General features: G+C 37.2%; 4 protein-coding genes across 5 annotated transcripts; 2 read left to right on the top strand and 2 right to left on the bottom strand.

The window, feature by feature from the left end:
• Positions 1–74: 74 nt before the first annotated feature.
• LOC133857138 (SNW/SKI-interacting protein A-like) lies at positions 75–8,728 on the top strand. 2 transcript variants are annotated; one of them, XM_062292272.1, is made up of 3 exons: positions 75–386; positions 3,935–4,103; positions 6,642–8,728. In XM_062292272.1, the coding sequence occupies exon 3, from the start codon at positions 6,695–6,697 to the stop codon at positions 8,507–8,509; it is 1,815 nt and encodes a 604-aa protein (XP_062148256.1). In that variant the 5' UTR covers positions 75–386; positions 3,935–4,103; positions 6,642–6,694; the 3' UTR covers positions 8,510–8,728. The 2 variants fall into 2 exon arrangements, with proteins under 2 accessions (XP_062148256.1, XP_062148255.1); XM_062292271.1 differs by lacking the exon at positions 3,935–4,103 and having other exon boundaries at positions 76–386.
• Positions 8,729–9,869: 1,141 nt separating this feature from the next.
• On the bottom strand, positions 9,870–13,659 carry LOC133857659 (protein phosphatase 1 regulatory inhibitor subunit PPP1R7 homolog). The gene is made up of 6 exons (XM_062292951.1): positions 13,242–13,659; positions 12,576–12,806; positions 12,200–12,346; positions 11,941–12,083; positions 11,734–11,848; positions 9,870–10,499 (listed from the first exon to the last, which is right to left on the bottom strand). The coding sequence occupies exons 1-6, from the start codon at positions 13,515–13,517 to the stop codon at positions 10,419–10,421; spliced, it is 993 nt and encodes a 330-aa protein (XP_062148935.1). The 5' UTR covers positions 13,518–13,659; the 3' UTR covers positions 9,870–10,418.
• Positions 13,660–15,709: 2,050 nt separating this feature from the next.
• Positions 15,710–17,383, top strand: LOC133857690 (pentatricopeptide repeat-containing protein At1g77170, mitochondrial). The gene has a single exon (XM_062292997.1). The coding sequence runs from the start codon at positions 15,820–15,822 to the stop codon at positions 17,260–17,262; it is 1,443 nt and encodes a 480-aa protein (XP_062148981.1). The 5' UTR covers positions 15,710–15,819; the 3' UTR covers positions 17,263–17,383.
• A 923-nt stretch (positions 17,384–18,306) lies between these two features.
• On the bottom strand, positions 18,307–25,047 carry LOC133858037 (eukaryotic translation initiation factor 6-2-like). The gene is made up of 8 exons (XM_062293449.1): positions 24,927–25,047; positions 22,050–22,094; positions 21,534–21,630; positions 21,253–21,338; positions 21,009–21,053; positions 19,990–20,120; positions 18,862–18,972; positions 18,307–18,777 (listed from the first exon to the last, which is right to left on the bottom strand). Exons 2-8 carry the CDS (start codon positions 22,057–22,059, stop codon positions 18,520–18,522), a joined length of 738 nt encoding a protein of 245 aa, XP_062149433.1. The 5' UTR covers positions 22,060–22,094; positions 24,927–25,047; the 3' UTR covers positions 18,307–18,519.
• Positions 25,048–26,992: the final 1,945 nt, after the last annotated feature.

Here is a 26,992-nt window from a genome sequence, read left to right as displayed (position 1 = left end):
ACTACGTGGTTTGCAACGTGGTATGATCTTATTGGAAAGTCTTTTGGGATTCTTGGTCTTCGGACTTCATAATGTGTGAGGGAAGAAGTAGCTCCGTTTACTAATATAACCATGTAGAAGCCAATTCGGTTCGAAGCGGACGATCAAGATTTGTTTAAAATCTTCAATTCGATACGAAGAAGGCGAAGAGGCCTCAGGGTTGCCCCTCTCAGCTCTCAGGACTTTTGTGTAAAATCTAAGCTCTCTAGATTTTGTTTCCTCGACCCTGCCTAATCATATCGACCTTCCAGTTCGATTCGAAGAGGGCGATCAACCTTACGACGTCGCACTCTCGTTTTGAGGGTCGATTCTTGCTTTGAATCTCTGCCCCACTCCTATGATTTAAGGTTAGTGTTTCGTTCAAACGGTGTTTGTTTCCCCAATCTAGGATGTTAGGGTTTCGTTATTTTGCGCCCCAACGTTGCTGGTCAATTTGGTCTTTCTTTTAATAAATTAAGTCTATTCTTTTTTGGATTTGGTTTGCTTTGGACGTTGTTTTTATAGTGTTATTGAGCTTAATCTATTCGATATTTTTTGTGAAAGTTTGTTTGATCGATTTATTTGTTCACAAATGGGAAATATTTAGTTGCCTTCTAAAGTCTAAGACCTCTCATCCTCCCTTTTCATTAAACAAATTGATTTTAATGAAAAAGTAGTCTCTGATGTCACATCAGAGACTACTTTTTCATTAAAATCAATTTGTTTAATGAAAATGGGGGAATGAAGGGGGATGAAGGGATGTTTTTTAGCATTTCTCATGAAGAGGGGGTTAGCTTCTAGAAAATAATGGAGGTTCGGCCCACATTATGGAGGCTCACTGCATTGATTTCAATCTTCTAGAAGCTAAGTGGGAGTGTGCATCCAGCTTATCACGATGTGGTTCTTTGCTTCTTGCTCCAGAAAAAACTAGAGTGCAGCGATTTGGGCCGTGAGTCAGTTGGGTTGACAGCAGAACGGTCAACCTTGAAGAAATTTTGCTACAGTCTAGTGGGCCTAAAAGTCCATGGGTTAGCCAACAAACTTCACCCCAATAAATAATGGGATTACTTTTGTTTAGTTCAACCCGCACCTTGAGGGCAAGGTGCTTAAAAGGGGTCGGTAATGTAATGGTCCCATTAATAATAGATGGGCTGGGTTTAGTAGAGGGCTGAATGGGCTTGGTCCATTCCAATTGTTAGAATTAGCTTAGGGCTAAGTCTATATAAAGCTCAAAGTCTAATGATAGGATTATCGAAATAGATCGTAAAGTCTTTGGACTTTTGGAGGTTTGAGCACCTCAAATGCTCTAGGAGATTGGCACTCTCGAATGTCGCCATTTGCATTGTAAATTCCGTTCAATCAATTTACTGTTCTTCTTCCTAGTTCTTTCAATTCTTCCATTTTAATTCATCAATTCTGTCATTTCTTCCAATTCCATTACAAAATCCCTAAACCTAACCCTAGAAATTATTAACAGTAAATCGGTACTGTTACATGGAGCCAGTTACCCCGATTACAACCGGGTTTTTAAGAATCTAATAACCGGCTCTGGCTCCGGCTCCGGCTCCGGCTCCGGCTCCGGATGCCCGGTTATAAATAACCGTGTACCAACGGTTACCCAGAGCTGGTTGGTGCCTGGTTACACCCCTACTTTTGATTACCAACCATAGGAAAAAAGAGTGTTAAGAGATAGCCATGGGAAACCAAATCAGCTTATCCAAAGCCACTTTAGGTAACGTCACTTCAACAGTATCCCAAGTATCCCTACTAGAAAATCTATTAGACTTTGAGAAATGCTAAAAAACATCCCTTCATCCCCCCTTCATTCCCCCATTTTCATTAAATAAATTGATTTTAATGAAAAAGTAGTCTCTGATGTCCATTTTCATTAAATAAATTGATTTTAATGAAAAAGTAGTCTCTGATGTGACATCAGAAACTACTTTTTCATTAAAATCAATTTGTTTAATGAAAAGGGAGGATGAGAGGGGGATGAGGGGTGCATGTGTAGCACCCCTCATTGTCTTTCCACTTAAATGATTCTTAAGTAGCCTCCAATTGTTCCTCGTAATACTTCAACTCCATCAAAAGGAGGACACGTAACCGTATCTGATACAAGTTGAAATCCATTCTTCAACTTCAACATTTCTTGACTTTCCGAATCTGCCCTTTGTCTATCTTCGTTCTTCTCTGTTTGTCCACGGTGCAGGTTTGACAAGAGGAAAAAAAATGAGGGGTGCGTCACATCAGAGACTACTTTTTCATTAAAATCAATTTATTTAATGAAAATGGGGGAATGAAGGGGGGATGAAGGGATGTTTTTTAGCATTTCTCAAAGACAATTCAGCTTCAATAAATAATGAGGGGTGCATGTGTAGCACCCCTCATCCCCCTCTCATCCTCCCTTTTCATTAAACAAATTGATTTTAATGAAAAAGTAGTCTCTGATGTGACATCAGAGACTACTTTTTCATTAAAATCAATATATTTAATGAAAATGGGGGAATGAAGGGGGGATGAAGGGATTTTTTTAGCATTTCTCAAAAAAAATACCGGGTCCGGTCTCCTAGAGCACCGCCCCCATTTCGGCCTCTCGGACAGCCGATCCCCTGTCTCGCTCGGCTCTGATGACAGCAGTGCCGTCATCCTCGCCCAGCTCTCTTCTTCTGCCACAGGCTTCCAACGCCATCTGTGCTTCAAGGAAACAACATCCACCTCATCTTCCTTCAAGTATTGAGACACAAAGGAACTCAGGAAGTGAATTGAGGCCTCCAAATTTTCAGCCCTAACTTGAAATTGCTTCACCACGGCAGATTCTGAAAAGCGCGGTTGAGGAATTCCATCGATCAGTTGGTATGTGGCTTCAACCAGATTTGTTTCTTTGTTTGGATCTGTTTCGTCGATCAATTGTTGAGGATCTGTGGCCAGATCCGTGTCTTGAGCTTCGTCTCCGTTCTTGATTTTTTTTAGGTCTTCTACATTTTCAGGAACTGAAATTCTTGCTTCAGGATCGTCTCTCTTCTCTTCTTCTGCATTCTTGAAATTTTCTAGGTTTTCTTCTATCACAGTGGTCTGGATTTGCTCCTTGATTGCTTCTTCAATTTCTTCACCAAAATCTTCTTCTAACTTGTCGATTGTATCACATTTTTGTTCCTCTGATTCTTGTCCGAATCGAAGGTGAATGAGTCGCACAAAATTCTCCCAATCAGCATCCATTGTAAAAACTCCACCTCGTTCCATTGTTACCAACCAAATGAGAGTCTCACCTTCCATGTGATATGAGGCGAACATGTATTTGTGAAGATCGTTGGGAGTCTTATAATAGATGAAACATTGTTGAAGCTGGAACATCCAAACCGAAAGGTTCTTTCCATCAAAATTGTGAAGATCCATTCTGTAGGATTTAAGGCTCTGTAATTGAACAAAAACAAAGCAGAAGCAGTGGAAATTTCCGTGGATCGAATGCTCTAATACCACTTGTAACAGTACCGATTTACTGTTACTAATTTCTAGGGTTAGGTTTAGGGATTTTGTAATGGAATTGGAAGAAATGACAGAATTGATGAATTAAAATGGAAGAATTGAAAGAACTAGGAAGAAGAACAGTAAATTGATTGAACGGAATTTACAATGCAAATTGCGACATTCTAGAGTGCCAATCTCCTTGAGCATTTGAGGTGCTCAAACCTCCAAAAGTCCAAAGACTTTACGATCTATTTCGATAATCCTATCATTAGACTTTGAGCTTTATATAGACTTAGCCCTAAGCTAATTCTAACAATTGGAATGGACCAAGCCCATTCAGCCCTCTACTAAACCCAGCTCATCTATTATTAATGGGACCATTACACTCCATATATATATTTCCTGCTCACAATACTCTTCCGCCTTTTCTAAGTTTTCTTTCTTTTCTCAGTATCCGTGGCGCCTTCACCCGATCAGCTTCAGTGCATTCACCCTTCGTCTTTCACCCCTTCACTCTTCTTCTCTTCCGTCTTCACTGTCTTAAGCCAAATCAGAGTGGGTTTCAGGCTTTCAGTGGAAGGGGAAGCAGTTTTTGAGAGCGATTCGCTCCGATTTCTGAGGTAGTCTTGGTGGTTTGGTTTTAGGGTTTTCCTTTTCTTTGGATTCGTGACTGTTAGGGCTTGTGCTTGGTTTTTTTGGTTGATCTGTTCTGTTGGTTGATTATTAGACCTGGTTCTTTCTCTTCCTGAATGCATTTAGATCATGTGAAAACGTTGATGGATGTTAGCAATAGAAAGCATCTATTTGGGAAACTTGATCCAGTGTTTACCGGAGAGCTGAGATTGTTTTGTTTGTGTTTGCTTTATAAAGTTTTAATTCATCCAAAAAAAGGGGGGCATCATCTTACAGGCCTTGGTTCTTTGGACGGTTGTATCACTGATACAGTAGAATATGATTGATTGTTGTTCTTAGTTGAATGAAATTTCATGGTGTAATGAAACTGAGTGTCCGTGCTCACCTTGTGTTTGTTGAATTGCAAAAGAGAATGAATTTGTGAAAATGAACTGTATTTTATAACTTGGATAGATTCTACAAGAATAGCTATTTATGAAATATGGGTAACATGCTTTAAACTTGGAGATTAAATGTTTGTTAATTTATTTTGGGCTTTTTTTATTATTATTATTATTTATTTGATAAGGTGTTTTGATGGGTGAAATTGTTTTTGTGTTTTGGGATGTTTATTAATAATGTCTTTGTTTTTGAGAGATATAATTGCATTGTGTTTTTCAATTGCACTCAGAGAAGTTTGTAGTTTCTGTGGGTCTTTGAAAAACGTTTCTGTGGCAGAGGAGGTTACAAGTCTACTGTGTTCTTACAACATCTTGCTGCGTTTTTGTTGCCATTTTGAGTCTATAATAAGTATACACTTTTTCAATGCATTGTTGGTGGTTACCTCAAGGTTTCAAGATGATCTGTTTGATTTTAGAATAGCTGAGTGTCACTATTTGCAGTTTTGATATCTATTTGTTTTGGGATCTGCATTGTTAAACAGGGGAATGTGTGACATTGATAGGACTTATTTATGGACATGATTTTGTTCTGTTATGTTTAAGGGTGTATAGAATACTAGGTTATTTAAATTTCTTTTTTAAATGACGCAGCAATAATCATTAAATATGTAAAATCTAATTTGAACCCTGAAATGGAACCAAATTGAACTTTTGGTTATGAACTTTTGGACCATGCTTGGATATGTTTAATATGTTTATGAACTTTTGGTTGTTGGTTTGTTTAAAAATGGTTGTTGAATTTTAGTAGACTTGCTCTTAATCATTTAATTCCAGGTTTCTGGAGGTTTGAGTCAGTTTCTAGAGGTTTTGACATTTTGATATCTATGTATGTATGTGGAGTTTTGCCCGAGGTTCTGCCATGGAAGGCAAAATAGTTGGAATGTACTTGCATGCCTTTGCAACTGCTGCACTGTATAGTCAAAGAGATATTTTTTGGCAGCTCTTTTGTTTAAGCATCTCTGCGAGAAGAAATTACATATATTTTATTATTTTTGGTTTTTATGTTTAAATTCTTTTACATCCATAGATAATTTTTGTTTGGAAGTTTGGCAGATGGTAGGTGATTGAATTAGGCCCAATACCTTAAAAAATGGCTAAAAACATTTAAATAAAGCCCAAAAAACGTTTAAATGAAATCCAAAAAGTAGGCCCAATGCCTAAAATAGGCTCAAAAAGTCATTTTTTTAAAAAAAATTCAGTACCCGGTCGGGATAACCGGGGGTAGCCGGTTACTAATTATCAATAATCGGGGACCCCGGAGCCAGTTCCCGGTTTTAGCCAATAACCGGGAACCGGCTCCGGGTTTACACCCCTATCAAAGACTGCCTCTCAACTGGAGATAGACTATTGAAATGGGTCAGCTAAAGGTGAGACAAAATGCCTCTTTTTGTAGGAGCTGCATTGAATGTAGAGATCACTTGTTTATTGAGTGTAGTTCTAGTAGAAGATTGTGCCAGGAAGTGTTGTTGAGATGTCAGCCAGGGATGAGACTCTTAGTAAAGGTTTGAAGAAATGGAAGGGTAAATCAGCTAGTTGTTGTTAGAGCTTTCGGTATGGAGTTGTCTTGTATAGTTTGGTGGTCTGTTTGTATAGTAGTTGTTGGTGTCTTCTTTCTCAGAAGATTGAGATTGATGACTTTGTAAAGGCTGTGTAATTGTTGGTGGTTGGCCTTTGGTTTCTAGCTCTGGCTAGTGTGAGTTGTATTCTTTGTTTTGTGTCAATATAAATCATTTCATCCAAAAAAAAAAAAAAAGGAAATATCCAATCTTTATGCTCTGTTTGGTCTCCTAGAATTGGTCTGAAAAGAAAATAAATAAACCTCTGGGTTTTACTTCATTTTTTATACTCTGCTTTAGAAGGCAAAAGAGTTTTAGAAAAATGAAAAAAAAAAAAAAAAAAAAAAAAAAAAAATTAGCCTGGTTGTGCTAATAGAAATAGTACTAGACAGATTCTGTTGTTCCTGTATGAATTTTGGGTTATATATTTTCCTGATGAAAGGTACTGATTGTTCTCTTAATGAATTTTACTATTTACTTGCGTGTCTGCGCCAACTGATATTCCATTGTTTTTGTGGTTTATTTGCAGTTCCTCACCTTTGAAGCTCTATTGGGTTTTTGGTTATTGAATAGCTTATTATCATGGCGGCTTTGAAGGAACTTCTTCCGGCTGCAAAATCAACCACAACTTCAATTTATGATCACTCCAATGATCCATGGTTCAAGCAGAGATTCAGTTCCTCTGAGTCGGAAAAATCCTCCGTTATCAAGCACAATCCTGTGCCTCCTTACTTGAAGCGTGCGGGTTTTGTTCCTCGAAAGGTAGAGGATTTCGGGGATGGGGGCGCATTTCCGGAGATTCACGTGGCTCAGTACCCTCTTGACATGGGTAGGGACAGATCATCGAAGCCTGGATCAAAGATTCTTCCTGTTACAGTTGATGCCCATGGCAATGTTGCCTATGATGCGATTGTGAAGCAGAATGAGAATGCAAAGAAGATTGTTTACTCGCAGCATAAAGATCTTATACCAAAGGTTCTGAAGAATGATAGCGAAGAGACAGAAACTGATGAGGAGATTCAGAAAGAGATTGAGGAGACAACACAAGAGACAAAAGCTGCACTTGAAAAGATTGTGAATGTGAGATTGAGTGCGGCGCAGCCAAAAAATGTACCAAAGCAGTCCACTGAGACAAAGTTTATCAAATATAAGCCATCACAGCAATCGGCAGCATTCAACTCAGGTGCTAAGGAGAGGATAATCAGTATGATGCAGATGCCTGTGGATCCACTTGAACCTCCTAAGTTCAAGCATAAGCGAGTCCCAAAGGCTTCTGGGTCCCCGCCTGTGCCGGTGATGCATTCTCCTCCTCGGCCTGTGACTGTGAAGGATCAACAAGATTGGAAGATCCCACCTTGTATTTCAAATTGGAAGAACCCAAAAGGTTATACCATCCCTCTTGATAAGCGTCTTGCAGCTGATGGTAGAGGCCTTCAAGATGTTCAGATCAATGATAATTTTGCAAAGCTTTCAGAAGCCTTGTATGTTGCGGAGCAGAAGGCTCGAGAAGCTGTAGCCATGAGATCGAAGGTTCAAAAGGAGATGATGATGAAGGAAAAGGAAAGGAAAGAGCATGAACTGAGGGCGCTTGCTGAAAAAGCACGTGCTGAGAGAACCGGGGTGGCACCCCCGGCGGCTATTCCAATCCCTTCTGAGAAGAGAGCCATGGATAGTTCTGATATGAGAGTTGACTATGAGAACGGAAGGGACAAAGAGAAGGATTTCCCAAAGGAGACTAGGGAGGAAAGAGAAGAACGGCTTCGGCGTGAGAAAATTCGCGAGGAGCGACGCCGAGAGAGGGAGAGGGAGAGAAGATTGGAGGCCAAGGATGCTGCAATGGGAAAGAAGAGCAAGATCACAAGAGATAGAGATCGTGATGTCAGTGAGAAGGTTGCTCTTGGCATGGCTTCTACTGGAGCAGGAAGAGGAGGAGAGGTTATGTATGATCAGAGACTGTTCAACCAGGAGAAAGGGATGGACTCTGGATTTGCCACTGATGACCAGTACAATGTGTATGACAAGGGCTTGTTTACTGCTCAGCCAACTCTTTCAACCCTTTACAGGCCAAAGAAAGATGCCGATGCTGAGATGTATGGAGGTGCAGATGAGCAGTTGGAGAATATCATGAAGACTGATCGCTTCAAACCTGACAAGGGCTTTACAGGGGCTGCTGAAAAAGCCGGTCCAAGAGATGGGCCAGTCGAGTTTGAGAAGGTGGCTGAAGAGGCTGATCCATTTGGACTGGATCAGTTCTTGACAGAGGTGAAGAAGGGTAAGAAAGCCCTCGAGAAAGTTGGTACTGGAGGGACAATGAAAGCAAGCGCAGGGTCTTCAATGCGAGATGGCTATGAAGGAGGTTCCGGTAGAAGTCGTATTGGGTTTGAAAGAGGGCGTTAAGTAGCGTTGCTTTCTTTCTTTCTTTTTTAGCTTCTCTCTCTTTCTTGGTTTGACTCGGTACTAAACGAGTTCTTGCTGTTTTTTGTCTTATTGCTCAATCAGCTTGTAGTTGCAAGAACGAATCCTAGCTTTGGAAGCGGTTGTATGAAGGATATTTACACTTTTGTTTACCAATGTATTATTATCCTTTTTTAGTTGCAAATAAGCCTATTTCTCATTCGTTGCTCGTGCTATACATGCCCGTCGAAATAGAAGTGTTGTCTTTAACCATATTCATTTAAGCGGTGCTGAAACTAGACTGCATATTTAGGTTAAGCGGTGCAGTTCCAATCGTACAATGTACATTGTTTAACATCGAGATTAATGGATGGGATGCTTTTCATGCTATGAACAAGAGAGTTTTACACACCAGTTTGTGCGGAGCTCTAGTGGAAACTGATATATGAATGTCAAGTTGATCTGGAATTGAAATATCAAGTTGATCTAATCATTTACAGGGCAGGCATTCCCGTCCAACCCAGTGTCTCAATTACTTCTTGGTATGATTTTGTGTTTCGTTTCTTGTTTCTTTTTCATTCCCTCACCGTACTTTAGAGTTAACAAAGCCTATACTATACCTAGTTAGGACGGACTACCAGCTCACCCAGTGTCAACAAGGATTCTAACACTAACATGAAGAAGAAAAAAACCGTGAGGTCTCGCACTTATTCAGTGTATTCACCCCCTTTTTTCCTGAGCTCCTATTCCCTCATTTTGAGATAATGAGAACCGAATCTGGCTCATTTGGTAAAGAGTACTATTATATACCACATTTTTATTTCGCAATTATTTTACGATACTTATACTATTGCAAGAGTCTCAACAAACTCTAAGATTATTTTTTATTTAAGAATTAATGGTTGGTTGAATAATTATAAGATAAAAATATAATTTCTAGCATTATTCGTTGGCAAGGCATCAAGCTGGATTGGGAGGACTGGGATTGTAATGGCCAATAGGAGAGAGTCTAGCAGTGGCTACTCCTACCACAAAGATCAACAAAATCCATTCCAATCTTCTCAGGATGGATGCCAAAGCAGCCAAACGCGTTTAACCCTATGGGGGAAAAAAAGTTGTTATTGGCCAATCGGCTGCCCTACGTCCTGCCCTGGAATTCTCAAGGAAGAATCAACTTAGTTACAACATTGCAGAAAGCCTTATCTGATGCTTGAAGAAGGCTCACAACTCTACCAATGTCACTAAGCAAATGCCAAATCCCTAGTGAGAAATTCAGCAGCGAGTTGAGCCAACTCATCCCACATCCTATTTGTATTTGAACCATTACACGCAAAACATAGACCTGGTTGAAATTTGATGGCTCTGGAGGTCAAAGTGAAACCTTTTGATACAATGCAAGGGTAGTGCAAATCATGCATGAACCCTCAAGTCAACATTATAATTCTTTGAAGACCCCCTAAATCAAGTTTCTAATACAAATTACACCTCCATGAGTTCACAGCATTTCATAACACATCCTTCCGTAACAGGAGTAACAAAGTTAGCTTAAAATGACCATAACAAAAACAAAATTTAGTTCAAAAGTGGGCCGGAAAAAGGAAACAAGGAAGAAGGTGGTCCCAAGAAACATTTGTTAAACTATCTCAAATGCCTCATAACCAATGAGCAATCATGACTCTTGAATATGCCATGCTTGATCAACATACAGTTCCTCGTATAAAGGGTGTTCTTCCAAAACCACTACTTTGCCTTTTAAGCGACCTCCAGAACCACGGTTTGCCTGAAAGCCAGATTAGTGAACACTCATCCTATTAAGCTGAAGGCAGTAACACTCAATCATGTAGGCTTATTACTTTTGGCTGGGGCTTTCTACTACAATGGTCCTCACAACAGCTGTAGCCACAAAAACCTTTTAAGCAAATACATCAGAATCAATTTGTTGGATGTTTGGGAAGATTTGTCTGAGTGTAGCAGAATAGCTTGGAGACTTTGCCTGGAATAAAGAAGCATGATCAGATATAGAAACTGCAAAAGGAATATCAAATACAAATGCCAAAGTAGAATGAACAATATAGGTTAAACATCCTTAACTATATAGAAAGAAGTATTATATTCATCAAAAAAAATATAGAAAGAAGTACTACCCATATATCACATACAAATGGCAATAAAGCAGAATCATGAGTCTGTTCTATAATTAAACAAGTTTCTTTTACAATCATCAAACAAGGATCATTACAGTCTCTATCAGTTAATTAGACACCCGAGAAAATGTGATAACCTTCCATGTCTGCTTTCTATGGTACTTTATTAAAGTTTGTGTTTTAATAAAACAAATAGGAATTGTCATTGATGACAGAACTTCCTAACAGGAAATCCTAATAGGAGTGAGAAGAGAAAGAGGATAGCTAAAATTTCTTTATTTGGTACATAGCTCTCAGATATTATGGCATAACAATACCTGTGAATATATAAGCACCACTATATTTTAGAGATACATATTTTTCAGCAAACCATCAGCTGATTTATAACTCCCCAGATAGGTGTGCATGACCCCTACTGAATGCCCGCTTACCATCTCTAACATTTGTGAACAGACTAATTTGTAACTTCCTCTATGTTTTCAGTAACATCGTCTCATGAGACAACTGTTGGGAAACTTGTCAAGGAGACCTATTAGGACAATGAACATCAAACATGGGGTGGGAAAATAAAGAGCAGATTATACAGCTGACGAGTAGATAATCTAGATGACACTATAGAGCAAAATGAAATTGTATTTGGTTGCTAAGCGAAGGATGGTAACAAAAAAACTTGCATCATCTCACTGTTTTTACAAGGAGAAATCATGACACCAAATTTATTGAAAAAGGGGTAAGAAGTAACGTGCAGTGAAAACAAATCAGCACACCAAAATGGAATGTGTTGATTTAAGCCGTTCTATGAAGGGAGGAAGGTTGAGAAGACTGGATCAAGTCAACATCAAGTTGTAATGGCCTAGAAGTGATAAAATTTATGACCCCACTTAGAACTGAACGGTAAAAACATTTAAGACAAGGGGCTTTGCTGGTTTACATATGAATAGTTAGAACAGCCAGCAATACCAGAAGGAAACAAGCACGAGACTTAATATATACTAACAGCCAGGAAGATGGCTAAGCAAAGTGGCAGAATGCAATAGTGAAGCTTTAAAAGACTTAGGTTCTCCAAGTTGTGAATAGCCATACACATGGATTATTTTCTAAGTAGATAGTGTTGAGCTTCTCTCTTGAACCAGCAACAGCCTCAGCAAGGTCTTCAAGTGATTCTATTTGGTTGTCGTTAAGCCATAGATCTTCCAACCTGTAAATAGATATTCCATTCAGGTGATAAAATTACCAATAGAAGAAAAGCACAATATCACCCACAGGATTGGGGAGGAATACTACACATACCGCGTCAGGTTTGGAATGTCATTCACTGATGTTAGCTTATTTGATGATACATCCAAAACACGGAGGTTGACTAAAGATGACAGACCTTCCATCTTAGAAATACCATTATGGCTCAAGTATAGTTCTTCCAGAGCAACGCAATCCTTATAGACATAATCAAAGGAAAAAACAGGTTGAGGTGCAATTTTTACATAACAGAATGCCTTGAGAGTCATCATTGCCAAAAGATGTACTCTTTTCCAACACCAGGTTGGCATACCTCAAATCCTGTCGTAGAAGTTAAACGATTGCTTTGCAAGCTAATCTTCTTGATGCATTTCAGCCCACACAGGTTTACTGCTTTGATACGATTTCTCCCCAGCCATAACTCCTGTAAATTTGTTAAGTTCTGCAAATTCTCCATTACCTGAAGAAGAAAAACATGAAGGATTTAGCCAATACTCCAACAAAGACAAACGATACAACCTATTGCTGTTCCATCCTAGTCAATACCTTACACTTTCACATGGATACACTGACCAAAGGGTGCTCAATTAAACAACCATACTAAGGCTTACACCCACCAATTATGTGTACGCATAAACTGTTATTTTGTTTCGCATCAGAAAGATACTTTAAGAAAGTAGAGAGCTCACCCGCAATCTGTTGCAGCCAAGTTCAAGAATTTGCAGATCATAAAAGTGGTCAATCTCCTCCATTTTAGTAACCTCATTTTTTGATACATAGAGTTCCTTGAGCGTGTTGGAGACCTTGGCCAATCCGTGCAACGAAGTGATCTCATTGAAAGAAACATCGAAAACCAAAAGCTTCTTGAATATGCTGGCATCAGGAATTTTCGTTAGTTTATTATCCCTGAGCACCAGCTCCTGCAAAAGTAATTATAACCTCCATGTCATTCTAGCAACAATCTACATACTACAAGAATAAAATGAAGGATGTATAAGAAGCATAATTTCATTCAGCCTGATAACAAAAACGAATCATCTGAGCATCCAACACACACACAAATGCATTCACTCTTTTCTTTAGTTTAAGAAATTCTGGGCTTCAAAGCCTTCGACTCATTTTTCATTTTAAACATTTTCTGACCATCCAAACAGAGCACCAAGAGAACCACACAACACACGCACGCAGAGGCCAAGCATCAACAACCCAATGACGTACCAAAACAGGAGAAGTAAAAAACCTTACTATTTTCCCATATTTTCTCGGCAACCGAACAAGCCGCCGAGAAAATCACGGAAACACGACCAACCCCAATTTTATGGTATTAAAAAAAATAGAGGAAAGAGATTGAATACCTCGAGGCCCGATAATGCGTCCCAGCGAGAGATCGGCTCAACGGCGTTGTCGTCGACGAGGTTTTGGCGGAGAGACAGCTTTTTGAGGTTGGAGAGGTGCCCAATCCGAGGGTCCAAGGCCGACAACCGGTTTGCCGTCAAGTCCAACTCGGTGAGACTCGGGGGCAACTCGACCGAGTCGAGATCGTGGAGTTGGTTGCTGGTAAGGTCGAGGACTGTGGAAGAGGGATCGTCCTCCACCATCGGATCATCCGGCAGTCGGATCTCGTCGTCCATTGGAGAGAGAAGCACCGAGGTTGTAGAAAACGGAAAAGTCGAGAGAGGTTCCGCTGTTCTTGATTGTTCGCGTATGTATTGTGAAAAAATGTCAAGCCAACGACATCATTGGATTGACATGGCTGCTTAGATTAATATCGTCTCAAATTATTTGTTTAAATTCCAGAGATTTTCGGCGATTATGAGATATTTCTTATAAGATAAGACCAAATAAAAATTAAATTATTTAAACAAAAAAAAAAAAAAAAAATTGGACAAATAATTTGTGAAACAATAAATTTTATTGTCATGATTTAAAAGTACGTTCATCAAATGGTTTACAGTTTTTTATATAATTTTTTTCATTCAATTAGGTTGGACAACAAATTGCTCGATTCAATATTTTTAAGGGTGTATCTATATAAAAAATATTTTTAAGGGTGTAATTTTGACATGTATTTTTAATATAAAAAATATATATTTACATAAATTTTAAATGCATGTGAAAATCATATTCTCTAAAAACATGTCAATTTAAAAGGTTAGACCAAAAGAATTTTCGCCAACCTAATTTAAAAATAAGAAAAAAATATAAAATCAGTCTATGTGGTTGGCTTAAATTACAAATTATTTACTGTAACATCAAAGTGAATTTAGAAATCCCTAAAGTATGCCAAAAAAATAATTTAGTCCTTATAATCAAATTTTATCAAAACATTTTATAAATTTTGTTATGTGCTACGTTAACAGCAATACAAGAACAAGACATGTCACTTTTAATAATATATATATAAACAAATGATTTATTTATTTATTTAAAAAATAAATAACTAAAATGAAAAGGTTGGCACCCAGCCACCCCTAGCTTGATATAGGGGCAGTCTGAAGACTGTTCCCATGGGCTGGGGGTAGCACATAGGCCACCTCCAAAGGGGTGGCTGCCCAATCAACAGTCACCCCTTTCCTTTTTACCATTTTTTTAAAAAAAAGTAATAATAATAAATAAATTTATTTAGATTTATATATTATTATTATTCTTATTAAAAGTGACATGTGTCATTTTTTATTGGTGATAATGTAGCACCTAACGGAATTGATTAAATGTTTTGATGGAATTTGATTCCATTAAACTTCTTTTTTTTTTTTTTTTTTTGCGCTTATATATCAAAGACCTCTAAATTCACTTGTGCGGAGGTGGAGATCCACTCCCATAGATGGGCAGTCACAGTGGCTTTATCCCAGATTCACTCCCACAGTGCCGGTAAGGGTGGAAGCCACTCTCACTGCTCCTTGTGTGGGGTTGATTTTCCATCTTCGTAGAGGCGAAAATGGTAGAGCCACCCCACTCACCACTTTGTGGGGATGAATCGCCACTATTATCGAGCCAACAAAGGGGCATAGTCACCCTCCACTCCCTCCCTCCCACTTTGGGAAGGAGAGCGGCTAATAAGCCATGTGGGTGGTTCTTTATCTTTTATTTCTCGAATATGATAAAATTTTATTTGTTAAAATTTTAAACTGGAATACGAGGCAAAAGCTGGTAAAACTCAAGAGATTTGAGGACAATATTCAAATAATTTAGGAAAAATTGCACCATTAATTTTTATAATTGGCCTAAATTATAAATTATTCAATATGGTATAACAAATAATTGTAAGAATGTTCTTGTAGTAGGCGAAAATTACAATTTATTCTCTAAAGTCGTTTTCTATCCACAAACTTAACAGAAATCGTTAGGTTGCTACCTCAGTCTAATAAAAACATGACACATGTTACTTTTAATAAAAAAAAATATATATTAAAAATTAAAAACTTCAAATTTTGTTTTTTGTTTTTTTTTTAAAAAAAAATGAAAAATGAAAAAGAGAAGTTTGGTGGGGAGGGTGGTGGCTCGCAGCCTCCCCATGGGCTGGGGGTGGTCGTGCGCCACCCCAATCCCATTTGAGGTGGTGCCAACCACCTCTGGGGGTGGCTCGCAGGTCACCCCAAGGCTCAAGGGAGTGACTCAACAGTCATCCTATATATATATAAGTGATACGTGTCGCGTTTTTATTAGACTGACGTAGCAATCCAACAGTTTCTATCAACTTTATGAACAAAAAATAACTTCATAAAGTAATTTGTAACTAGGTGCAATAAGCTTCAATTATTCTATCACTTGAAAAAAAAAAAAAAAAAAAAAAAAAAAAAAAAAAAAAGGAGGAGGAAGAAGAAGAAGAAGAAGAACGAACGTCGTGATTGATGATAATTTTGAGATCAAAGTTCGAATACTCTTGTTACACCACCGAGCGGGCTAGGACCCTATTCACAGTTCTCATAACGTATGAGCTCCATTCAGCCCCTCCTGCTCAGGCTTTCCAAATCACAGCCACCCAAATACCTCACAATTTTTCCCCATCTCAATCAAAGTCTCTCAACAACTAGTGGCGCCCCTTTTGACACTCAATTCAATGCTGAATCTCCAACAAACCTGGGACCCTATGACTCAACCCAAGATCCAGCAAAAATCATTGCGACCCAATTGTCAAATTGCAGTAACTTATTAGAACTGAATCAAATTTATGCACATATTCTCCGGACCCAACTCCTACACTTGTACCCTGCACCATTTCATTGGAACAACATTATAAGATCATACACAAGGCGAGAGGCTCCTAGCAAAGCGCTTTGTGTCTACGTTGCCATGTCACGAGCCGGGGTCTTGCCCGATTCTTATACGTTCCCCATCATCTTGAAAGCCGTGTGTCAACTTTTTGCCACTGAGATTGGTCGGCAGCTTCACTCGTTGGCCATAAGGCTCGGGTTGGAGTCCAATGAGTACTGTGAGAGTGGGTTCATTAACTTGTACTCAAAAGCGGGAGAATTCGAACATGCGCGGAAGATGTTTGAGCAAAATCGTGAGAGAAAGTTGGGTTCTTGGAATGCAATCATAGGAGGTCTTTCTCAAGGTGGGCGTGCCAAAGAAGCGATAGAAATGTTCTCGGAGCTAAGGAAATGTGGGTTCCTTCCGGATGATGTGACTCTGGTTTGTGTAATATCGGCTTGTGGAAGTCTTGGGGACTTGGGTTTGGCTCTTCAATTGCATAAATGCGTTTTCCAAGCTAAACCCATTGAAAAACCGGACATTTTGATGTTGAATTCGCTTATAGACATGTATGGAAAATGCGGTCGGATGGCCTTGGCATACAAAGTATTTTCGAGGATGGAGCATAGAAACGTATCGTCTTGGACATCCATGATTGTGGGTTATGCGATGCATGGGCATGTGGATGAAGCACTAGAATGTTTCCGGTGCATGAGAGATGCAGGAGTGATGCCAAACCATGTGACTTTTGTTGGGGTGCTTAGCGCGTGCGTGCATGGTGGGACGGTGCAAGAGGGAAAACATTACTTCTATATGATGAAGAATGTTTATGGGATAATGCCCCAGTTGCAACATTACGGGTGCATGGTGGATTTGCTTGGCCGCGCTGGGTTGTTTGAGGAGGCTAGAGAAATGATAGAGGGGATGCCGACGAAGGCGAACTCAATAGTATGGGGTTGTTTGATGGGTGCCTGTGAGAAGTATGGGAATGTGAAGATGGGGGAGTGGGTGGCTGAGCACTTGCGAGAATTGGAACCTTGGAATGATGGGGTTTATGTGGTTTTATCAAATATCTATGCCAGCAGAGGCTTGTGGAAAGAGGTTGAGAGGGTAAGAGAGTTTATGAAGCAAAGAAGTCTTGCTAAGATTCCTGGCTATAGCTTGGCAACCAGTTCAAAGTGAAACCCAGAAGTTTTGTTTTATAAATTGGAGTCTTCCTTACACCTTCTAGTTGTGTCCATTTTGCGAAACATTCTATGTTTATAACGATTTATTTGCCAATTGCAGTCAATCCTTCCTCTAACAGTTCCCATTTCTCTTACCTTCCCTTGTGTTCATGTGTTCGTGGCTTTTACATTTTTATTTTTTTTTACTTCAAAAGTATGAAAAAACATTTAGGACTAAGATAACCAAAAAATTAAAAATGATCCGAATTTTTTATGGAGAGCATTCTCCTCTTCATTCAACACTTTCTCAGGCAAAAATATCCGGTGCAATGGCCTAACTTGGCAGAGCAAAATTTTGAACTTTTCTTCGAATCAATTAAAAATGCCCCCAATTTAATTGTGTAGATCTTTTTCTCAATCAGGATAACAAAGTTCATGCACCTAACGGTCTCAAGACTCTCGACAAGTTATATCAAGGTCTTTCACTTGGAGATAGACTTCTTAATATTTATCTTCGGAATAAAATAAAATAAAAGTTGAATTTCATAACAGGAATTATAATCCTTTTTTGGGGTCTTAACAGAAATTATTATTTAAGTTAAAACTCAAGAAAATTGTCGCTTCAGTTTAGGCTCGTATATCACATTCTTACACCAAGAAATATTCTAAAAAAATATGGGGAAAAGAAAAAGAGTTGTATCAATTTGAATGTATATCTCTACTGAACTTTTTTCTGCTACAAAGTACAAACCAGCCTAGAGCTTGGAGAGAGGGAGAGCCGGAGAGTTCAGACAACTTTGAGCCTTGAGGGTTGAAGGAGGGACGGAGGACAGGAGGATGGCGCCATTGGAGATTGGAGAGAGGGTTAGGAAATGACGAAATGTGATATTGTGAGTCTAGGGTTAGCCGGGTTTTCTGTTTTCATTCGGTTATTTTTATTTTTTATTTTTTAAAAGTTCACGGGTCAACTAGACCCATTTGACACGATTGTAAACGCGTAATAAACCGATTGACCTGTTTATGACTCGAATCGGGTTAATATAAACGCAAACTCTATAACTTCATGTCAAATTTATAGATCTTATAAAAAATTGACAGCTCTACTTACAACTACTTGTCCGTTTCCAAATTCATGCTTCTTGATTGAAACAGCGTATTAAACATCTGGAAAACAGAATAATAAGTAACTGCCAAACAAGTCGAAATTAACATGTTCTTCAACTTTATGCAACTATTTGTCATCAGTCCTTGGGATGAAAGCTGAAAACACAACTCAAACGTAGCTGTCAATTAATGATTTCCTCATCTCCTCCACAATGGAGCTAGGCTGGGCTTCCCTCAATTTGAAAACGCTCTCAATGACAGAGAGTTCTGTTGCTGTGGTATCCGAACCACAGAATGATGTCCAATCGTTCACTGTCATGCCAGAAGCTATCACTTCACTACCACGGTTCACAGTCCCAGCCACCAGAGGGACCTGAAGAAGTGTTGAAAGTTCATCCAAGTCTTCAATGGAAGTATGGGGATGGACCTGCAAAAAGTACTTGACAAAGACAGTAAGCGTACATAATATGCCTCAATAAACACCGTTTCAAGGAGAGCCATTTTTACTTACCAAACCACCTCTGTTAGAGAGGGCACAGTAGCTGCCCACAAGAATATTACCAGCAATTGTCTGCCTAAAAACTTCTACTCCGAGAACGTCTGCAATCATCTCCTCAGTTTCCTGTGCAAAAATAAAACAAATTCAATATGAACATTCTGAATAATTTACCAACTTCCAAGTTGACAAATGAGAAATTAATGGTGACGGCTAAAAAAGGAGGAAGATTTAAGTGTTCACACTTCTCTTTGTTCATTTAGCTAATTAAGATTATCAATCACTCGATTAGTGGAAGGAATAGTGCATCAGCGGTGGTTCTCAGAAGAGAGATCATCCCACCACACAAAAAACTACAATACCCAGAATTGCTTGCTTCAAAACAAAGAAACTACATAAAGAAAACTAAAATACACAGAGATTGCTTGGTTCATTACAATAGACACTAGCTCACATTACTAAACCCTTGGTAATCATCCAACCAAAATTTATCTGCTAAAAGATTCTAGGATATGACATCCCAACTCCAACCATCCAACTAATGAATGCTAAACGATTCTATACCAAATCGTTGTTAAGAGGTTCTTCAGGTGCCTTTTAGGGTAACTTCAAGGGAAAATAAACATGTATCTAAGCGTTAAACTCTGCATATTCTTTCATATTATCCAATTACTTTTGGTGCCTTTGCAAAGGAACCTTATGCATCACCTCAAATTTCCACAGATTTATAACAAACAATGAAAGCAATACAACCAATCGCAGTTTACAGTAAAGTTTTGATGTTATCTATTCTGTATGCTTTTAAGAGAAATTTACCATAATTGCCCTTTAAGAACCAAGCATGTCTCAATAGATAATTTGGTCAGAAACAGAACAAAGGAAAGCAAAGGGTATCTAAGGTTTACAAGGCCCTGTTGGATTCTCCCCTTGTTTGTCTACGCAAAGATAATTTATCGTCACTTACTAAAAATTTCTAAGAACACTTTGGCAAGGGAGATTAACATATGAAGAGAAGAAAAGGGGGAGGGGAAGGAGAGGTTCATGAAATGAATGCAGTCACAAAGCCTCTTTTTCAGATTGAGCTTGTAAGTCAGAGATTACAAAATTATCAGCTCTAAATATAAGACAATGATAGTATGATACCCTGTCAAGATCTGTGTGCGTGAGAGCAACGTGGTCATTGCACGCTATACAATTTCCTAGAGCAGAAAGTCTCTCCTCTGTGCGCTGAACAACTACTTGATCTGGTAGACTGTTTCTCAAGTGCTGAAGTTCTGCAGCAATAGCCACAAGACAATAAGACCTCAAGTAAGTCAGTCAGTAGATAAAATTAAATATACAATGTTAATTTGCGTGCACATAGAAAAATACAATGAGATCTGTAGTAATCACACCCCCATTGGCGTTTATAATAAGCAGACAATCAAAACTGAGAAAGCTTCGTTTTTTACTATTTTTTTTTTTTCCTTAATGAACAGAGAAAGGATCAATTATGCTGGCCCCAAGAAAACTTGAAACTTAAGGCACTGTAGAATATAACAACAGATATTCAAAATACTGCGAGACTGAAGGACCAAGCATGCAGATTCCAAGATATTATTAAATAAGATAACATGCAGCTTAAAGAAGTACATGAACTGTTGGAGACCATCCTCACGTCTCCCATGTACAAATGAAGAATTGAACAGCACCATTATTGTAATTGTAACGAGGAGTTACAAGTTAATTGCCCATTGTTAATGAATTTAAAAGAAAATGTTTCTAAATTACAAGTTAATGGCCCACTACATCTTCTTATTAGCATCACCAGTGCACATGAATAAATTAATTAAAGTTATGATATTATGCATTTCCCTCTCCCTTTGGCCGAAGTTACAGAATTGCTCTCAAGAAAAACCTTATACAGCCTGAGATACTTCATAGAACGTCCAATTTTAATTTTAATGGCCTCCATCAAACACACCGCATTTTTTCAGTTTAAATCAAGGCCAATAGTATTTCCTCCACAAATCAGAAGCTGATATAACACATCTTCAAGCCAAATCAAACAGAAGCAATGGATATGTGGCAAACATTACCTATAATCAGGTGCAACTTAGATAATGATTTGTAACATGAGAAAAAAATTAGGCCTCAGTCCAGAAAATGAAAATGATACAAACCTTGGTCGGTGGTGGTGTGAGGCACGAGAAGCCCATTTTTGTTTCCTGCAAATGGCAATTGAAAGTAAAGTGACATGAGGTTTTCTGAATGAAAGGGAAATATGATATGTGAAGGCAGGCAGCTATATATATCTCTATCTATCTTTCTCTAACAGCAAAATAATACAATAAAGAGAAGAAAAATAGTAGAATCAAGAATACTGTATAAAAATAACGGAGTTGAAAGAAAAAGGGTTATTAGTACCAGCACAAAGGCGCCCAATAATGCGAGTACCGCTAATGGAGGTCTTAACAACAGGGATAGCATCTGCTAACTCGGACTCGAACGTACTGTAAAGGCACAGGCAAAGGCAAAAGACGTGCATTTGCATTGTAACCACATTAGTTTATTTTAATTCATTTTACAATGAATAAATGATAACTAAATAGATCAATAAAGAAATAAGAGTAAGAATAACAACAAGAAGAAAGCAGAAATTGGAAAGAGAAAAAGAAATTCTAGAGAGAACCGAGAGAAAAGGAAACCTGTAGAAATTTTCAGAACCACCAATAGCAACTAAACAGTAAGCATTGGTGAGCTTTGAGAACACGCCCACCTCGCACGAGTTCTCAAACTGAAGTCCTGTATGTATGTATTTACATATTCAATTCATCATATCTCTAGCAATTGTAAATAACTAAATTAATAAATAAAAGTAAAAAAATATTTTTTAAAAACAAATACGTTTGATAAAAATGGTAAATAATAAAAATAGAAATTTTTGGAGCCACCAATAGCAACTAAACAGTAAGCATTGGCGAGTTTTGAGAACACGCCCACCTCGCACGAGTTCTCAAACTGAAGTCCTGTATGTATGTATTTCCGTATTCAATTCAATTAAATTCATCCTCTCTGGTAATTGTAAATAACTAAATTAATAAATAAAAGACAACAAGTATTTTTTAAAAACAAATACCTTTGATAAAAACAGTAAATAATACAAATAGAAATTTCAATAATTTTCTCCATAAATAGCAGAAAAGAAGAACAGAAAAACTTACTCGTCGCCATGATAAAACTTCAAATTAGAAATTTGCCAACTTTATCTACAATAAAAACAATTAAGAAAAATACGTAAGATCGAGGAATATCAAAACTACAATGGCCGACGTAAGGTTTACATGGTGCGTTTCAGTTTTCTCTGCTCCCGAATATCAAAAAGTTCATTCACAAAATTTCAGATTTATTTCACTTCCCACGTTTTCTCAGTAGGCAAACACACATAAATGGATACACAAAGCAAAAATAGGAAAATCAACATATCGCCACAAAATAAGAAATAAAAACAAGTAGTCCTTGCACATCTTGTCTTTTGAAATATATTTGACAGTAAAATGAGGGATAGGGAGATAAATAGTACTTGAAAAGGTGTTCCGATGACTAACAGCATTTGGAGGGGCGGTAGATCTTACAGCAGGAAAATGCTACGTACTCTCCCACTCTCACACCCACACTTTCAGGTACACGATCCTTAATGTGACAATTAAAACTACCATTATCCGAAATTTAATATTGATCCATCCAAAATCTAATAGTGATTTTCACAGCTACATCATGGAGTGGGGGGGTGAGGGTGTGTTTAACATTTCTCTTTGTAGCATTTGTATAATTTGTTGGTTCATTATTAAGTTGTCGAGTTTGGCTTACCTCGTGTGAAAAAAAAAAAATCACTTTTTTTTAATAAGTGCCTCTAGTGAAAAAATACTGGAGATCTCTTGTGCAAAAATTAACGGTGAACATTGAATGATTGGGAGATTTTTAGTTATTTTTTCACTAGAGGCAATCTTCACTGTTAATTTTTTGTAAGATTAGTGATTTTTTCAGGGGGATAAGCCAAACTCTAGGTTGACTTGTAAAGTCTGTATTTATTTGTTTTTAGTCTGGTTTTCATGTTGCTTAATGCTTTTGTTCCAATTGTTATGACTAGTATATATATATTCTTTCTAAGGAAAAGTTCACGTACTCAAACTATCACCCTATTGACAATGTCTTCCCAAACTTTCAATTAGGACAATGTCCCTCCCATATTACCAAAAAGTTGTCAATGTCCATCCCAATGACGAAAATACCCTTAATAAAATTAAAAACTGAAACTAAAAATTAATTTTTTAAAAAAATATCCAGGGGTGGCAGCCACCCCCTTGGCCACATGTTTTCTTTTTTTATTGCCAGTCCATGGGGTTTCAACTGCACCAACCATTATCGACCTTAATTCCAATTTCCATCCATAAGCCATCTCTTCACATTCATTCGTTCTCCTCTACAACCCTTCTCTAACCACAAACCCTGATCACATATACATATACGCCTATCCTACAAACACCCAGTCTCTGCTCACCATGGGTTGCTCCTCATCTCTTCCAGTGATATTCTCATGCACACTTTTTTACTCCCTTGTATTTCTAGGGTTTTTGCTAGTTTAGATTGATTGAACCCAAAATTCTCTTTGACGCTTACAAATTTGTACCCAACTTCATATATTCTTATTTGGGTTTAATATTGGGTTTTTTATTTAATTTGTTTGTTTTTAGATTTTTTTTTTTTTTTTGTTCGTTTTAAATTTTATTTTATTTTTCGAATTTTATAGGGATATTTTTACTGACTTTGGAAGGGACATTGACAACTTTTTGGTAATTTGGGAAGGATATTGTCCCAGTTAAGGGGGCACTGTCAATTGGGTGATAGTTTGGGGGAAGTATGTGGACTTTTCCCTTCTTCTAAGTATAAAGGACTGCATCTATTTCATACCACCAGAATATTAATATGTTCTTTCTTTCTTATTAGTATCAAGAAATCTCACATGGTCAACTGAAAAGCGCACCATGCATTTTTAATAAAAATGAAGACAAAAGAAAAAGCAAATAAAATTACACAAAAAAATAGTATATTATAAGATAGAATAAAGCATAATATACTGCAATTACATGACAAAGAGATGTACTGCTGTTCCTAGAGCAATACGTGGATTTATAGCAGCAAAAACTAAAATAAAATGTACTTTGGCAGACTTACAATGAGAATTAATAAAATAATGATGTTTAATAAACTCATTTTGAATACCAGTTAAATATGTTTTTCAAACATTTGAGAGGTAGAGACAAGACAAATACAACAAAAAAGTCTCAATTCCAAAATCAGCAAAACTTTCAAAAGCCTACGCAGTCTTGGGTATATGCAGCTAAACACATAAGCTTTAACACTCTGCTAGCATAATATACAAGCTTCAACCCTGTTGGTTGCTAAAAAATTCTAATAAAAGAAAACAATGAAAAACAAACACTTTACTCAGTCTGGGCAATACGAGTTACCCATCTTTCTGATATAGCCAAACAACAAATAACATAAAATTCAAAAGTTTATTCTATTTTCCTCAGCTTCCTCGCCAACCAAAAAAAAAAGGGGTAGGCAAAACACTTATACCCAAACCCTTAGTCAAAACACCAAAAATCATCATTGGGAACAAACTGCCTCAATACAAAATCAGCAAACCAATTCAAGCGCATGAAGATATATGGTAAAGAATGAAACGCCATCAAAAGTCAAGCATTCATATACATAGAAATAAAGGATAAAAAAAAAAAAACCAAGTTATAGTTGCAGAACAGACAGAAAGAGGAAAGGTTTCAACTTTGAGACCCTAGGCAAATGGCGAAGATTCTCTTACTAGAATTGCCACTGTGCTCTGTAAACCCTAGTTTCATCAATCTCAATTTCATCTTCATTTCTCCATCTTTTTCTCTCGATTATTCTCTCTCGTTCTCTCAATTCAGTTCTAAAATCAGTAACAGCTCTTGAGGACTGTTACAATTCATTATTTCGAACCCTGTCAGGTTTCGAAGTATTTAAAGCTTGGAAGGACCGAAATTGAGAGAGAGTACCTGTAGAACTGTAAGAGTAGTCTCTCTGTCTCTCTCAGTTTGGTCAGGGTTTGCCGTTTGTGGAGTACTCTGCCTGCTACGAAGCCTCTACACACACAATGCCCGTTTAGCAACTCCTGCCCCTCAAATATGAGGAGAATTTTTTTTTTTAGTGATATAAAGGAAAAAATATATATTATACGAAAAAGCGAAAAAAAAATTATACCGTAGTAAATTTTTTTTATTTAAATAATAATAAAAATATGTTAACGTGATATAAAAAGTAAAAAATATTTTAAAGTTGATATTTTTTTAAATGGATAATTGCATCGTTGTTTCATGTGATATGCCATAATTATTTTTCACTCCCTATGGTTTAAAAAGTTCATGGGAGGTCCCTGTGGTATACAATAATTACGTTTTACTCCCTGAGTCGATTTTTCGTCCACTATTTTGATGAAATCTGTTTGACCTACACGTCAGCGCCACGTGTCGCCAATAAGATGGCGATACGTGTCCATCTTAATAAAAATAAATAAACTTATTTTTTTAAAAATTAATAAGATGGCGACACGTGTCCATCTTAATAAAAATAAATAAATAAACTTATTTTAAAAAAAAAAACAAAAAACAAAAAAAAAGAAAACAGGGCAGGCTTGGGGTGGTTGGGCCACCCCCAGCTACCTCTGAAGGTGGCCGCAGCCTCCCTAGTGGCAGGCCGCCATCTTTTTTTTTTAAAAAAAAATAAGATTATTTATTTTTTTTAATAAATTTATATATTTTTATTAAGATTGACATGTGTCGCCATCTTATTGGCAACACGTGGCGCTGACGTGTATGACTAACAGATTCCGTCAAAATTGTGGACGGAAAATCGACCTAGGGAGTAAAATGTAATTTTGCATACCACAGGAACCTCCCATTAACTTTTTAAACCATAGGGAGTAAAAAATATTTATGACATACTATAGGGACCAACGGTACAATTATCCATTTTTTTAAAGAATTGAAAATAAGAGAGAAGGAAGGGGTTGCCAAACGCCTAGTTTTCTCAGGACAATTATCACTGGCTTTCTCTGACACAACGTTCCAGAAAAATTTGCTGGCGTAATACTTGGAAGTTGGAATCCAAATTATTGACAGTGCACGGCAAGTACTGGGTTGATAATTTTTAGAGTTAGTAAAAATTAATAGATGTGATATGCCCATTTAATAATTCCCTCCTCAGAGTCCTCTCCTTCTTTCATTATTTTTACATTTCTTAAACAACATCAATTTCAAAACATTCTTAACTTTTTTTATTTTTTATATCACATCAATCATTTTTTTATTATTTAAATAAAAAATTAATTACAATACAATTTTTTTTTTTTTTCAGTTTTTCATATAAATTCTTTTTAATTTATATTACATCAATCACTTTTTACTTTCACTCATCCAAAAAATTCTCCCCGTAAGGGGAGGGGAGGGAAGGGAGTTATTAAATGAGGCCTATAAAGTAAAAAGTTTTGTATAAAAAAATGAAATTTTTTTATTTGAATAACAATAATAAAATTATTGATGTGATATAAAAAGTGAAAAAAGTATAAATGTTTTGATGTTGATTATTATTTAAAAATGTGAAAAAGTAAGAAAAAGTACATAAATAGTATAAAATCACTATTCTAATATGGCAAGCCACTTGCAAAACATGGCCATTATGGCTTCTTTATATTAAAGCTATTATGATTCGTTTGGTGTATAATTTTTAAAAAATTGTGAATATCGAAATAATTTATTTTTTAAAAATTATGTTAAATGGTTTAGAAAACCTATGATAAAACTAAAAAGAAATAGATAAAATTTGAGTAAATTATAAAAAAATAGTATTTGAAAAATGAATTTCATCTAAACATGCCATAATGCTTACTTGTGACCATGACATACATTTACAATTAGGAGTGGCAAAATGGGTTGGCGTGTCAAGTTTGAATTAATCCATCCACCTATTAAGGTCAACCAAACCTGGCACAACTAATTATATGGGTTGACACTTGAAACCCAAACACGATACTTTTATAAGTCGAATAATCTGAGACGACGCCGAT

This window comes from Alnus glutinosa, chromosome 14, assembly GCF_958979055.1.
Source record: "Alnus glutinosa chromosome 14, dhAlnGlut1.1, whole genome shotgun sequence".
In the NCBI taxonomy this organism is placed as follows: Eukaryota; Viridiplantae; Streptophyta; class Magnoliopsida; order Fagales; family Betulaceae; genus Alnus; species Alnus glutinosa.
Note: the sequence above shows the minus strand (reverse complement) of the source record. Positions and strands in the feature narration are given on the sequence as shown.